Source organism: Dendrobium catenatum, unplaced genomic scaffold (assembly GCF_001605985.2).
Source record: "Dendrobium catenatum unplaced genomic scaffold, ASM160598v2 fragScaff_scaffold_1684, whole genome shotgun sequence".
Classification (NCBI taxonomy): domain Eukaryota; kingdom Viridiplantae; phylum Streptophyta; class Magnoliopsida; order Asparagales; family Orchidaceae; genus Dendrobium; species Dendrobium catenatum.
Window position 1 is genome coordinate 283,565 of NW_021320146.1, and position 15,504 is coordinate 299,068.

At 33.9% G+C, this 15,504-nt stretch overlaps 1 protein-coding gene across 7 annotated transcripts; it reads left to right on the plus strand.

Annotated features, from left to right (window-relative positions):
• The first annotated feature begins 5,403 nt into the window (after window positions 1-5,403).
• LOC110093162 (protein ELF4-LIKE 4) lies at window positions 5,404-7,982 on the plus strand. Of its 7 annotated transcripts, none has more exons than XM_020818189.2 (2): window positions 5,404-5,554; window positions 7,224-7,982. In XM_020818189.2, exon 2 carries the CDS (start codon window positions 7,262-7,264, stop codon window positions 7,604-7,606), a length of 345 nt encoding a protein of 114 aa, XP_020673848.1. In that variant the 5' UTR covers window positions 5,404-5,554; window positions 7,224-7,261; the 3' UTR covers window positions 7,607-7,982. The 7 variants fall into 7 exon arrangements, with proteins under 7 accessions (XP_020673848.1, XP_020673987.1, XP_020673780.1 ...); XM_020818328.2 differs by lacking the exon at window positions 5,404-5,554 and adding an exon at window positions 5,615-5,754; XM_020818121.2 differs by lacking the exon at window positions 5,404-5,554 and adding an exon at window positions 5,857-6,009.
• Window positions 7,983-15,504: the final 7,522 nt, after the last annotated feature.

The following is a 15,504-nucleotide window of genomic DNA, read 5'->3' on the forward strand; positions in this document are numbered from 1 at the left end:
CTGCCTTCATCACACACCACTGATAGACGTCCTCACAGTACTCACTAAGACTACGCGTCAATTGTGACTAAGACACTAAAATAATGCATCAATGACACTACCACAATAAAAGAATTTGCGAGAAAGCTTATTAAGGCAAAGCATTGCTCGATAACATAATGAGATCAAAAAAAAGAAGTTGCCATGGAGCTAGTGGGGAAAGTAATTTTTTTTTATATATAAAAGGGGACTTGCCCCACTTTATTCAATAAAACAACTAAGGCCCAGAGTCAGACAAAGCAAAATACAAGTTGAAGATAGCGAAAAATGGAAATCAACCCCCAACAAGGAGCAAAAATAAAAATGACCGCTAAGAAGCCGAACACTAATGAAGAGGGCAAAGATGCCAGCCGGACTCAGAAAAAGCTCCTACAACCACCTAAAAGTACTCAAGCAAGGACCATCCAATGATGATAGCAAATGATGAGCGAAGCAAAGGATAACCAACGAGCATCAACCTACAAAACAAGCAAAGGGTCTTGAACAAAATGAGAAGAGTGACCATCAAAGTTGCCAACAAGCAAGGCTATCAAAGTTGAGAACAAAAGCAGCCTCATCATTGTGTGGATCAGCCACATTAAGCAAACAACACAAAAGAGTGCTCGTCAAGAGAAGGCCACCATAGATAACAATTTACTTCTTCTTTGATTTTTCTCCTATGGTGATTCCCATCGCCATTTGAGAAGTCGTGATCCACAATGCGCCCCACCTTCAAACTATATAACTCTTGAAAATCATGCACATGCTCAATGACATTATCTCCAACACCACCGCAGGACGAGGATAATGATTCATCCAACCAATCACATAGTTCCTCAGTGTTGTTATTCAAAGTCAAAGTCAAATGAGTTTTCAATTCAACATTAGACATAATTGAAATTGGAACATCAATAATTGACACATTTACCTTAATACTCTCACAATTAGGTGACAAAGGCGATCCCAAAGAAGCCAAAGGTGATTCAAGAGTAGTCTTCTTCAAATCTCCTAGTGATTCATTCAAAACTACCTTGTTAACATCACACACTAACACTTTGAGCCTATCCTCAACATGACAAAAATCATTAACAATTCCTTGACAAAACCCAACATCCAGCATTCAGTTGGCATCATAAACATCTTGTGGGGAAAATCTAATGACATTAAAAAATGCGACAAATTAGGTATACAATAAACATTAAGAGTTAAATATATAACTCGAAAAATTTTAAGTGTTATGTATGTAAATCCCCTAATTAATTTAAAAATAATAATAAATCATAATCACATAAAAAATGCTAAACTTTTTTAAAAATAGATAATGAATATTGGAGTCACATTTTATTTGTTATTTTTGAAGTAATTTCTTTAATATAATATATGATTTAAATTAATTTATTTCATGATTGTGAATTTGAATCCTTTTTATATTAATATTACAGAATAGACCACCATTAATTAGTTTATTCAAATTTGAAAAAAATCTAAAAAATAATACTTGTAAGCAAATAATGGACTTATGCTTCATTTGAGATAACTTTCTCACTATTTTATAAAGCAAAATTCTGTACTAAATTTTTTTTAAAAAAAACAATAAAAAAAATTATCTTAATGAAACCTTAATAATGGAGTTTCACCAAATTAAAAGCCATTTTTTTCTTTTTTTTTTTTTCCAGGAAACTAACGATGCTTTCATTTTTTTTGCTCTCACTGAAAAATTTTTAACACCAATTTTGGCGATCAGTTCATCATCCAAGACTTAGGCTTCGTTTGGGACGGCTTTTGTATTGCTTTTTAAAACGGAGTTTTAGTACAAAAATAAAAAAAAATTGTACTAAAACTCTGTTTTAGAAAGTAATAAAAAAGCCGTCCCAAACGAACCCTTAATCTTTCCCTTAACTATTTTATCGATATTGGAATTGCTTGTTTAACAAGGGAACCACTTCATGTCAATAGAATCATACTCTTACATTATATGTATATGTTAGGTTGTTACACTGCTAGGAGGCCCATGGAGAAAATTAGAAAACTTAGTGGTAGTGAATGGTGTAAAATATAAAATTTACATTTGCACATAAGATAATAAATGTACATAAAATATGTAGTGATATATCATCAAAAATTAAATGTGATCGGGCACGAATCTTGAGGCAAAATTAAGTTGGAAACTTCTGAACTTAAATTCGGGACCATCCAAACTCCGATTCAACAAAGTTATAGTCGAGCTGAACATCTCGAAAAGGCGAAACCAACGACAATGAATTTGACCCAATTGAGCCCAAATGGGTCCAAATCGAAGACCCGAAGCGCATTATAAAGGTTCAAACCATAAATTGAATGATCAAGCATTTTTCAAACAAGACATGCTTATAATAGAATCAAGCGGCTCGACAAAACAAATCCAACGAGCCCATGATCGCCGAATTTTGATATCATTAAGATGCTCAAGCGCAATTGTCCCCCTAAAAAAATAAAATTCTCCTTATGCTACATGACAGGCTTGTGATATTTTTAGTGGATGGAAGTCTGGAGGTCTTGATATTATTAACCTCTCAGTCAAAACTTTCTTTATATCTACTATTTTAAAACTAAAAGCTTCTCAAATGGATTATTTTAACTGCTTTTTTATGTTTAATATGAATCCGATTAAAAATAAATTATATGGAATGAAGTTATTACTGTTAGATCTAAATGGTATTCTAACTATATCATTAAAAGAGATTTTAAGGACACTATTTCTACTAATGAAAAAATAAGCTTTGCAAAATAGAATGTAAATCTTATAATTTTTAAATAATTATAATGTAATATACAAATCTATTTTTTATTTTATCTTTTATATGTAAAAAAGTTTGCCCCCCCTAAAAATTAAGGTCAGTTCCGCCCCTCGATCTCACTATCAAATAACTAGTTTTTATTTTGTAAAATTTCATCATAACCATCTCATTGAAAGTTGCAATCATTTAAAAAAGATTTAGGCTTCGTTTGAGACGGTTTTCTTATTGCTGCTTGAAATATTTTTCTACTATAAAAATTTTATTTGTTGTACTAGAAAGCTGTTTAAAGAAGCAATAAGAAAGGCGTCTCAAACGAAGCCATAATCATTAATTGAGCAAAGTTTTATAAAAAATTTGGATATTTTTTATGCATATTATTTTCTTTTATTTATTTGATATTGTTGATAGAAATCTTATTACGAACTTATTCCAAATATTTGATATTTTCATAAAATATTAAATAAAAAATATATTAAAAAATCATTGGATAAGATTTCATTTGGGACGATTTTATTACCGCTTTTTATTACAAAAATTTTTTGTTTAAAAATTTTTTGTGCTTAAAAATATTTAAAAAAGTAATAAAAAGCAATCTAAAACTAAGCCTTAAATTATTAGATGAGTTTTATATAGTTCTTCTATTCATATTTATTAACAGTATATAACTACAAATGTTTGGAAGGGAGGTACTCAGCGATCATAGAAACATAATACAACAAAGCATATAAAATCTGCCTCTAACAATATATTTCCTGAGCATGTTTTGCCTCTCAAGCCTGCAATAAGCTCTTTTATACTCAAAAGGATAACAAGAAGGAAACCAAATTTTATATTTAGATTTTGCTTGGGACAACTTTATTACTGTTTTCTAAAAAAAAATTTTAGTACAAAAATTTATCAACTAAATTTTTTTTTTTCTTAAAAATTACTTTAGAAAGCAACAAAAAAGCTGTTCCAAACGAAATCTTAGATCCTCTTGAAATAACTTTTTCTAACCATACATACATTCTACTTTAGATGATTGTGATTGGATCCAACAAAAGAGATTGGAGTCACAAATTTTTTTCAAAACCTATTTGATTTTGGTGGACCTAATCACAACCATATATGATAGATATATTATAGGGGTGTCAATTCGGGTCAACCCGTCGGGTTCGGGTCGAACCCGACCCGACCCGCAAAATTTTTAAAATTAAACAGGTTTTCGGGGCCGGGTCAACCCGATCTGACCCGTTTTTTCAAACAGGTCAGATCTGCGAACCCGAACCCGACCCGTTTATCGGGTCCAACCCGGATTTTCCGGGTCGGGTTTTCGGGTCGGGTCAAAAGTTGACACCCCTAATATATTATATGATTGCAATTGGGTGATTGCCTATTATAATTGGAGATGATTTATATTCAAATTTGTTATCATTGTCTTCAACACAATGGTTGGGTACTCACTGATTGCTGTCAATGGGCTTTACTTCTTAATTGAGAAAGCTCGTTATCAGCTCTCTTAGATGTGATGAACTCTTCTAAAATATATTATTTATAATAATATAGATTACTCAAAATAAGAGCATTATCGTTAAGGGGCTGTTTGGTTTGTAGAAAAATGAATGCATACCGAAATAGAACGCAGTGTAAAATAAATGAATGTAATGTATTTTAAATTTGGTGAGTGTAAAATAAATGTATGTGATTAATTTTTTTTAATTGAAATAAAATGAATGCACTGTAAAGCATAATGATGTTGATGGTCGACGACTAGCAATGACTACAATATAGCGGTTGTAGTTGGTGGCGACGTGTAGTGGCCAGCCGACAACAATGATAGCAATTGCCAGTGATGTTGGGCAGCAACTGATGACGGCTAGTAGCGTCCGCAAGTGGTGGTCCACGATAGTCGGAAACTATGACAGTAATGATATAGAATTTGTTGTGTAGTTGAAAATAAGTTAATTCTGATGATTTTTAAATACACCATATAATGAACTGGAGGGTTTAAATACTTCAAAATTTTGCGTTGCATTTGTTTACTTCAAAAGAAACACCTATATTTTCAAAATCACTGTATTTGAAATATTTTACACAAATTTCATTTCAAATCATATAAACCTCTAAACAATATGTTAATGTTAATATTGTGGTTATAAAATACGAACTATAACACAAAGTTATTTAAAAAAAAAACTAATGCGAACGAAAAATAGGCACTCGCATTGAACTAGTTGAGATATTTCAAGGTTTATCGCCATAATTTACTTTTTGCACAAACAATCATAAATGACAAAATGTTAAATTTTTATTGAATATTAAACCCTCAAAAAGAATATTTATTTGGTGATCTAATTTGGTTAGCCATTTCTCATAAACTTTTATACTGTTAGAAAATTGAAATTAATTAGATGCTATTTCATTAATTTCATATCAAATAAGGGACAAGGATTTATTAAGCAAATCTCAAGTAGTTATGACAAGACAAATGATGCCATCAAAATAGGCAAATTGGCATTACTACAGATTCCAGGCCCACTTGCCGGCTCGCGTAGCATTAATTAGGCCCATGGATATCAGACCGAAGATCAAATCGGGCCCGCCCACACATTATGAGATCAAATCTTCTTTGAGAATCACGCATCGATCCCTAACTGTAGGAGATGAACTGAATCCTTTCGAAGGATCAAATTCTCAGATTAGATCGAAGATCTTCGATGCCATAGATTCCGTCAACACTGAGAAAATCTCGGAGATTTTTAGCTAAACTCGAAGGCCACGTAATCCAGTTTTTTTTTTTTTCCGTTATTTTTTATTTTTACTTTGAGATTTGATCCTTTTTAATCATGTAACTTTATTCAAAATGATAGTTTTTTCTGTCTCCTAGATCTCCTGCATTCAAATCTCTCGCTTGCTTCCTAATAAAGAAAAGCTGGCAATTTCCAATCTTCAAAGCACTGCGTTAATCACCAATTCACCGGTTACAGTTTTACACTCGTAGAAATTTCGTTAAATTATTTAAAAATCATACATTCTGTAGGAATGGAGACTTTCAAAGCGTGGCTGTCAAATCGCCTTTATTTCAAGTTTTAAGGAGCAATCGTTGATTTCCGTCGGGGCAGCGAGGGATCTTGCCCACAATTCATCTCTCTCTCCCTCTCTCTCTATCTCGCTCTACTTTCCTTCTTTCTCCTCTCTGCATTCGGTTTCTGGATAAATTTTCTTGATTTCCGACGTAAGCTGCGAGAAACTAGAAAAACTTTTGCGACTTTCAAAGTTTTGTTTGTAGCGTGAAGAAGCAATTGACATCTAGGATTTTAACTTTTATTTATTTAATTTTTCTTTTCCTTTCTTTTGGGGTTTGCTATGTGGTGGAGAAACCAGTGCCTCAACCTGGGATCTTTGCCTTCGATGTTTTCAGAAACGGGTCTTCTTTGTTTCGGTAGAATACCGTGAATTTCTCATTAAAATCCGATATTTTTGTTTTTTTTTTCTATTAGGTTCTGCATATTTCTTCAATTTGTCTTGTCTTTACTCATGTCTGCTCTACTGTCCTTTCTTCGTCTTCCTCATTCCCGAAGATTTCTTTTACAGCTCAGCATTTTCTTCTCCCTTGCTCTCAACCAGAATCAAAAGTTTTTTTTTTAAGCTTTTCTGCAGTATTGTATTCTTCTGATATTTTTGCAGTAGATAGATTCTTAGCCGCATTTGTATTGTTCTTCGTTGAGTCTCGGATTCTTGATGAGGTTTTAACCTGGACGTCTGTGGATATCGTTCCCCTATGTCTATTTTGATATACTTTTGTGCCTTTGAAGGAACCTCCTTGTCATTAATCTTCGTTCTATTCCTCTTGTTAGATAAAGAGATGGAAAGCATGATTTCTCTCACGCCTCTCAATGCTTCGTACCTCTTCAACCCCCCTCTTTCTCTCTCTCCCCAATTCGATCAACTTTTGTGTCTTGGATGTAAGAATCCTGCTTGTCATCAATCGTCATCCTATCTCCTTGTTATATAAAGACATGAAAGTTGCGATTTCTCTTATTCCTTTCTCTGTTTGGTACTTCCCAATCCTCCCTTCCTACCTCCGTACCGTCTCTCTGTCTCTCTCTCCGTTCCCCCTCTTTTCCTCACGCTAGAAATTTCTGCAAATTTTTACCCAATGGTTCATTTGGTTGTTAGAAAATTAGAAACCATGTTTTGGAAACGATGAAGTGACCAAATTCTATAATTCGTGATAAGAGATCAATATTAGTTTTGAACTTTATAAACACTCTCCAAATCGGTCAAATTTGATGATTTGATTTTATAATACAAAATGAGTGAAAAACTAAATTATCTATTTTTAAAATATGTTTCATGTCAAGGAACCAAATCAATATATTGAATTTTCTTTCTTAGGTAGCCTCTTATGTTTGCATTCTCCCCTTATTTTATATGACCTGTTTGCAGGCTTGAGTGAGGAGATAAGGGGTCAAGAGCAGCAAGTGATGGAGGGTGATGCTTTTTCAGGCCTTGGCAATGGGAGTTTTGTGGGCAACAAAGTTCTTCAGCACTTCAACAACAGTTTTGGGCAAGTTCAGAGCATATTGGATCAGAATCGCCTTCTAATAAATGAAATTAACCAGAACCATGAGTCAAAGATACCCGATAACCTCAGCCGAAATGTGAGGCTTATCAGAGAACTCAACAACAATATCCGACGAGTTGTCGATCTCTATGCCGACCTTTCCACCTCATTTTCAAAGTCCATGGAGGACTCCTCTAATGGCGACTCTGCAGGAACTTTGAGATCTGATGGCAAGGCTGGTCTTAAGAGAGTTAGATCTGGGTAGCATTCTGAATCTTGTAGAAGAATGGTTAAGGCCTTCAAATTCTTTGGTAAGATCACAAAGTGATTGGTAGGCTCAAAATTGAACTTTCTGCCGGCCTTTCTTGACAAAGAGAGTAGTTCTAGTGCAAAATAAGAGGTGATAATTCTTGTAGTGTTGTATTCCTGAGCAGCTCTAGTTTATCTCTTCAATTAAATGATGCTTTTCTCTTCCATTGATCTTATTGTATATCTTATTGATTCTCTTTGTAGCAAATTGCTTGATCAGGGGAACAAGCTTCATATCTTTTCATTATGAATTGTTACTCACATAAACAAATATATGGATTATAGCCTATGTTTCTTTTTTGTTACATTATTGATAGTTTGTTCAATTGTTATATTCTCTGCAAAATTTTTATGCTCTCAGCATAGAAATACATCAAATTGTTTATTCTTCATTTATCTGCATCTGTGATAAAAAGGTTTTCTGACTATGTAACTATTTTCATGATTGGCGTGAATTATTGCTTGCATAATATGGAATTTACTAAATATCTTTTCCACCACACCTTTCCTCATCTGATAATTGAAGCTTTACCACCTTTGGATTCCATCTTATATTGTCAAAAAAGGTTGAAATCTGATCCCCGGCTCCATAATTCTCTGTCAATGATGTTCTTTCATCACTACCATCATATCATCCTCTTTGGTGGATTATGTACTCAGATGCATGCCATTTTGTCTTCTTCTTTATCTCCACCTTTCCTTCTACATTACTATTCTCTTACTTTCTTTTTCAGAACTTTATTTGAGGACTTGGGGGAAGGGAGTTTTCCCCTTCAGAGCCCAGAAAAGAAATGCTGTTATGCTCATCAGACTTTACCCTCTTGGAATCAAGCCTTATCTGCTCAACTGACCTGCAAAGTTAGTGGGCTTCTAAAGATGTCATTTTAATGCGTAAATATGAAAGAAAGCTACTTTTAAGCTTTTTTTTTTTTGTCTGAGCTTTCAATAATAATACTTCAGATTAGAATGCCATATTACAGAAGATTAGCTTCTTGGCTAATGCTTTGTTTCAGCTTAATTACAATCTCCTTGGTCTTTTCTGAAGGGTCTAAAAGCCAACAGAAATTTGAGAAGTCCTGAAAGCTTGTATAAGTACTGTACCTAATAATGTAGAGCAGTAACTTCCTGTATAGGAACAATAGGATCCTTAAATGGCATCTGCAATTTTTGAAGATTTGTGCTCACAAAAACATAGGAGACATCGGGATTCCTGGTTCTTGATTGCCATTCATATTTTAGCACCCTTTTGCTCCTTATCGAATGAGTTCAGAAGAGTAAAATCATACTCTCTAAATGTACTCGTGCTCTTGTTTCCATGTGAGCAGCTTATATAGTACCTTTTTGAGGCCTTGGTTGTTTCTCCGTAATTTCTCCGTATGCAATTTGAATTGGCAAAAAAAAAGAATTGTTTTGCTGTTTGGTAACACCGCTTCTTCAAAATAACTTTCGGTGAACCTCCGTATTTCCTCCGATTTGAGAAGAAATTTTTTCTCCATTTTCCATTCTAAAAGCTCCGTTAAAAACGAGAAAATAGAGCCGGGGAATCAAACGAGGCCTGAATTAGTTCATTAAAATTCTACTCCTACATCTCATGTTCAGCTCTTACTCTTCTCTATTCTAAGATATTTCTCCTAGAAACAAAGTACTTCACTTAGAAACAAGAAATCTACAACCACAATTTTTTTAAAACATTCATATCATGATTATAGCTCCAATGGAAGATAAGATTAGAGAGAGTCATCTTAGATGGTTTGGTCACATTAAACAGAGGCCTTCCGATGACCCGGTTAGGAAAGTTAAGGTTTTAGATTTGTCTTATGTTAAGAAAGGTAGAGGTAGACCTAAAAAGACTTGGTTAGAAAATATTGGAAATGATCTTTTTTTATTAGATTTAAATGAGAATTTGACTTTTAACAGGACACAATGGTGAAAAAGGATTCATGTAGTCGACCCCATGTAGTGGGACAAAGGCTTGATGTTGTTGTTATTTATTCATGTAATGATTATTCGACAAGTTTTATGCTGGCTGTCGACTACCTAACGCAACCCTCCACTTTTCTCATTCAGGACTTAGTGACCGAATGGGACATTTGTTAGGTACTACATCTTTTGGTTGTCAAATCTAAGATATAGCTGTTAGGTTCTTCACTGTGCTTCTTTATGTTTTTTTGTGATGAACTAAACCATGTTTACGGAATTAATAATACTCTTAAACTCTAAGAACATACCTTTAGCACACACTAAAAATCTTATATATTTATTGCCGTCCAACTCATTCACAAAGTCGTAGACTTTTAGTATTTAATGGAAAAACAAACTTCCTTAGTGGTTATGGCAACTGGCTTTTCTTTTGATTGAAGCTTTTTGGAATCTTATTTTTTGAAAAGGACTTATCTGTTTGAAATGGCTCGTCTCATTAGCAACTTGGATAAAATTTTATGCTAATTCTTGAAGTTCCTGATTTGAAGGCCTTGCATGACTTTACTAATTATAGTATTATCTTTTGCTTTAAATTAAGCATTTAAATTAGAAGGTGGTTATTTTAACTCTTAAGAGGCTGAGCAAAGGAAATATCATCCTTACAAGGTGAATCATATAATCGCTCAGGGCCTCAAGTCTTAGGGTCTACTTGGGGCAGTTGGAACGTTTTATAAAGTTGGTTGTGAGGAAAGCAACTTAGTTACTCTAGTGGTTAAAAATAACTTTTCTCTACAGAAAATTTTGAGAACCAGTGAGAAAGCAATAAGAAAGTAGTAGATAAACAAAATTGTAGGTGTTATCTAAAAAACAAAGCACGAGAAACAGTCCCAAGCAGACTCTTAGGCTTCATTTGGAACGATTTTTTTACTGCTTCTTAAAACGGCTTTCTACTGCAAAATTAGTAGGAGATTCAGACATTAACTTAGGTTTCATTTGGGACAACTTTCTTACTACTTTCTAAAGTATCTTGTTAATACATTTTTTTTTAATTTAAGAAATTTTTGTGCTAAAAAACAGCTTTAGAAAGCAATAAGAAAGCTGTCTCAAATGAAGCCTAAGGTTTTGTTTGGGACGGCTTTCTTACTGCTTCTTAAAGCAGCTTTCTAGTAGAAAAATTTAAGTTTTGTACTAAAAAACTACTTTAAAAAGCAGTAAGAAAGCCGACCCAAATTAAGCCTTAGTCTTTTTTAAGCATACAAATTAGATTAATTCTTGATATTTTTTATAATTATTGTGTGGTTGCTGGCAATTTGTTCCATTGGTATCAAATGATTACTCTATATATCTGATGCTATGGATCATGATAGTGACATACTACTTCCAATATTTCTGATTAACAAAGAGGCCTTATGTTTAATAGTTTAGCCTTGAACAATAAGCTGCTTAACAAAGGCAGAGTGTATTACTTAAGATTTTCAGATGTTACATTAAATATACTTTGCTTTTCTTACAAGCACTAATGATAGGTAAATCAATCTTAAGAGAGTTGTTTTGGCAAAACAATTGATTTTCATCTGTTTTTTAATACAATTTCCAGCTTTTCAGCATCAACAAGAGTGTAGAATAGGAGATAGTTGACTTTAAGCTCTTTTTATTATTATCTTAATTTCCTACTTAACAAGAGCATTGATTCCCCAACCAAATCTAAGGTTGCTTTCTATGGGGTTTTTATTTTTATTTTTATTTAGTTTGTTTATGTTATCTTGCCGAATAAAAAGTCATATTAGAAGATGTTTCTGACTTCTGACCTACTTATCATGATGCGAGTTAATAATAATAATAATAATAATATATATTTTTTAAAGAATAAAAATATATATCAAATATTTTATTAGTTGAAAATAAGGCATCTCAATTAGAGATAAATGGCCACGAGACTAATTGCATATATAAGGATGGCATATGCTATTGATCATAGTAGGGATAAAGGTTTCATTTGGGATGGTTTTCTTATGGCTTCTTAAAGCAAAAATTTAGTACAAAATTTTTAATTTTTGTACGAAGAAGCTGTTATAAGAAGCAATAAAAAAGCTGTCCCAAACGAAGCCTTAATCTCTTATAAACTCCTATAGTAGACATAAGAATAGGAACTATAAGAACAATGTCTCTCTACATTCATTCTCATAATTATTGTTTAAGTTCCCTCTTAGCCATTGATATTGGCAAAGTTGTATCTTGAATTTATATTAATTTTATGTAGCATGTAATTACTATATGTACCACCCATTGATTTTTAGTGAATTATCTGATTTTTATGTAGCTATTGACATTCAATAAGACAACATATATTTTGTGTATGTCTGTGTTTTTGTATGTAACAATCCAAATTCATAACTATCGAGATATTGACCGCTTTGGCCTAAGGGCATCACCGCTTTATCCTGTTGGTGTAACTTTCCAGGAGGTCACCCATCTCAGGATTTCTTTGAGATGAGCACACTTAACTGCGGAGTTTCTTTAATGAAATTTCAACTATTACATTAAAAGATGACACGATGTTTAAGAGTTTAACTTCTTTTACTTAAGGGATTTCACTTTATATTTATTACATTTGTTTTTTTTTTTCATAAAAAGAGCATTTACTTATTATTGTTATCCTAATAATAAGTATCCTTGCTTCGGTTCATACCATTTTTATATCCAAGCATGATAATGGGAAAAATCAAAATTTATAAATTTGATAGCTAGAACTTCTAGTTCTTAATGATGTGGATAAAAAATTATTTGTACCAAAGATAGCTCCATCATCTTTTGAAGAGAGTGAAGTCATTATCAAACTATCACGAATAGTGTGAATTGCTCAATAAGCAAGTTATGAGACTTAGGCTTCGTTTGGGACAGCTTTTTCATTACTTTTTGAAGCAGTTTTTAGTATAAAAAACTTAATTTTTATGCTAAAAAACTACTTCGAAAAACAGTAAAAAGCCATCCCAAACAAATTCTTATTCACTTATCCCTTACTAAGAAAGTTACAAAAACATTCTTAATGAGACAATTACATCACGCATCATCAAAGCTATCTCTGACTTATATGAAGAGACATTTATAGGTAATAAGGTATATATTATGAGGAAGTTTAGCAATCTTAGAATGCCAGACACAGCTTCACTCTTTGATACATATATGGGTTAAATTTATTCATAATATTATTAAATTCTATTAATATCAATTATAAAGTTCAATGATAAGATTCATTTTTTAAGTTTATATTATTTGTTGCTCGAAAAATAGGATAACATTATGACGACTATGAAGTATTAACAATTCTTATGGACTGCCCATCTTGAAGCTTTATCAGGTATGAGATCTCATCAATAGTTCTTACAAGCATTAATGATAGGTAAATCAATCTTAAGAGAGTTGTTTTGGCAAAACAATTGATTTTCATCTGTTTTTTAATACAATTTCCAGCTTTTCAGCATCAAGAAGAGTGTAGAATAGGAGATAGTTGACTTTAAGCTCTTTTTATTATTATCTTAATTTCCTACTTAACAAGAGCATTGATTCCCCAACCAAATCTAAGGTTGCTTTCTATGGGGTTTTTATTTTTATTTTTATTTAGTTTGTTTATGTTATCTTGCCGAATAAAAAGTCATATTAGAAGATGTTTCTGACTTCTGACCTACTTATCATGATGCGAGTTAATAATAATAATAATAATAATATATATTTTTTAAAGAATAAAAATATATATCAAATATTTTATTAGTTGAAAATAAGGCATCTCAATTAGAGATAAATGGCCACGAGACTAATTGCATATATAAGGATGGCATATGCTATTGATCATAGTAGGGATAAAGGTTTCATTTGAGATGATTTTCTTATTGCTTCTTAAAGCAAAAATTTAGTACAAAATTTTTAATTTTTGTACGAAGAAGCTGTTATAAGAAGCAATAAAAAAGCCGTCCCAAACGAAGCCTTAATCTCTTATAAACTCCTATAGTAGACATAAGAATAGGAACTATAAGAACAATGTCTCTCTACATTCATTCTCATAATTATTGGTTAAGTTCCCTCTTAGCCATTGATATTGGCAAAGTTGTATCTTGAATTTATATTAATTTTATGTAGCATGTAATTACTATATGTACCACCCATTGATTTTTAGTGAATTATCTGATTTTTATGTAGCTATTGACATTCAATAAGACAACATATATTTTGTGTTTGTCTGTGTTTTTGTATGTAACAATCCAAATTCATAACTATCGAGATATTGACCGCTTTGGCTTAAGGGCATCACCGCTTTATCCTGTTGGCGTAACTTTCCAGGAGGTCACCCATCTCAGGATTTCTTTGAGATGAGCACACTTAACTGCAGAGTTTCTTTAATGAAATTTCAACTATTACACTAAAAGGCGCCTCGATGTTTAAGAGTTTAAACTTTTTTTATTTAAGAGATTTCACTTTATATTTAGTGCTGTTGCGTCTAGGAGTATTCGCGGTGGTAGAGAAATATCATTTTTAACGTCTTAGCATTGTAAGAAAATCCGGCACGCAATCAGATAAGAGAGAGGTCTAGCATTTATAAGACGCCAAGATTTTTACGTGGAAAACCCCTAAAAAGGGGGAAAAATCAAGGGGCCTAGCCCAGTTTGAATGAATCCACTAGTATTGCAGTTGATTACAAATGAGGCCCTTCCTTGGGAGAAGGCCTTAGCTTGATGTACATTTTATAGAGTACATTACATGATGTGAATACAAAGAATCACTATTGACGTCTTCGTTTGGTCGGGAGGAACATAGTCTGGTGACGGAGGTAAAAAAGGCTATAGTCTGCGGACGACGTAAGTCAGGAGGACCGTAGTTGACGGGAGAAGGAAGACGGAAAGACTGTAGTCGGTGGGCGACGTAAGTCAAAAGGACCGTAGTCGGCGGGCGACAGAGGTAGGAAAGACTGTAGTCGGTGGGCGACGTAAGTCAGGAGGATCATAGTCGACGGGCGACGGAGGTCGGAAAGACTGTAGTTGGCGGGCGACGAATGTTAGGCGGACTGTAGTCGGCTGGCGACGGAGGTCGGAAGGACTGTTGTTTGACAATGAATGTCAGAAGGACGACGTCAGGTAGAAGTCCAACAATGGACATAAATCCAAGATCAGGTAGATGTCCAGCAATAGTCTGATATCCGGTAGAAGTCCGGCGTCAGGTATAAACTTAGCGAATAGCGGAAGTCTGGCATCGGGTAGCATTCCGCCGTCAGTTGGTGGCCGAGGAGAACTCCAGCATTAGATGGTATTCAGGCATAACTCCTACGTTACTTGGAGTTCATGTGAAACCTCGGCGTCAATTGGAGAGGTTGGGCGGAATTCCGACGTCGTTCGGACAGAATTCTGGTGGCGGTGGTCGAGGAGGAGTTCTTCCCTCCTAATATTCTTCTCCTCCTTCTTCTTGCTTCCATCTTGCTTCGCCCCCTCTCAATGAAGAATGTGGGGTCTATTTATAGATTTTATGGAGTGGCATAACTTGTAAATAGGTGTGAGATCAGGGGCAAATAGGGAGTGGTGAATGGATGGCTGATATTGAATCCCTTGATTGCGCACCATTCGTTAGACATTTGAAGGTCTTAGTGATGTCGGAATTCGGCGATCTTGGGCTCGTTGGATTTGTCTCGCCGAGTCGCTCAATTTGACTATAAGCTCGTCAAATTCGGAGACCGTTTAGTAACTCAAATTGTGATACAAACTCTCCAACAGCGCTTCGGGTGCTCGATTTGGGCTCAAATTGAGTTGAATTTGGTGTCGTTGGGTTTGTATTTCCGAGACCCTCAGTTTGACCGTAAGCTAGTTGAAATCGGAGTTTAGGTGCTCCCGGATTTAATTTTTGAAGTTTCTAACTTGATTTTTGCCTCGAGATTCATGTCCGATCAAGATA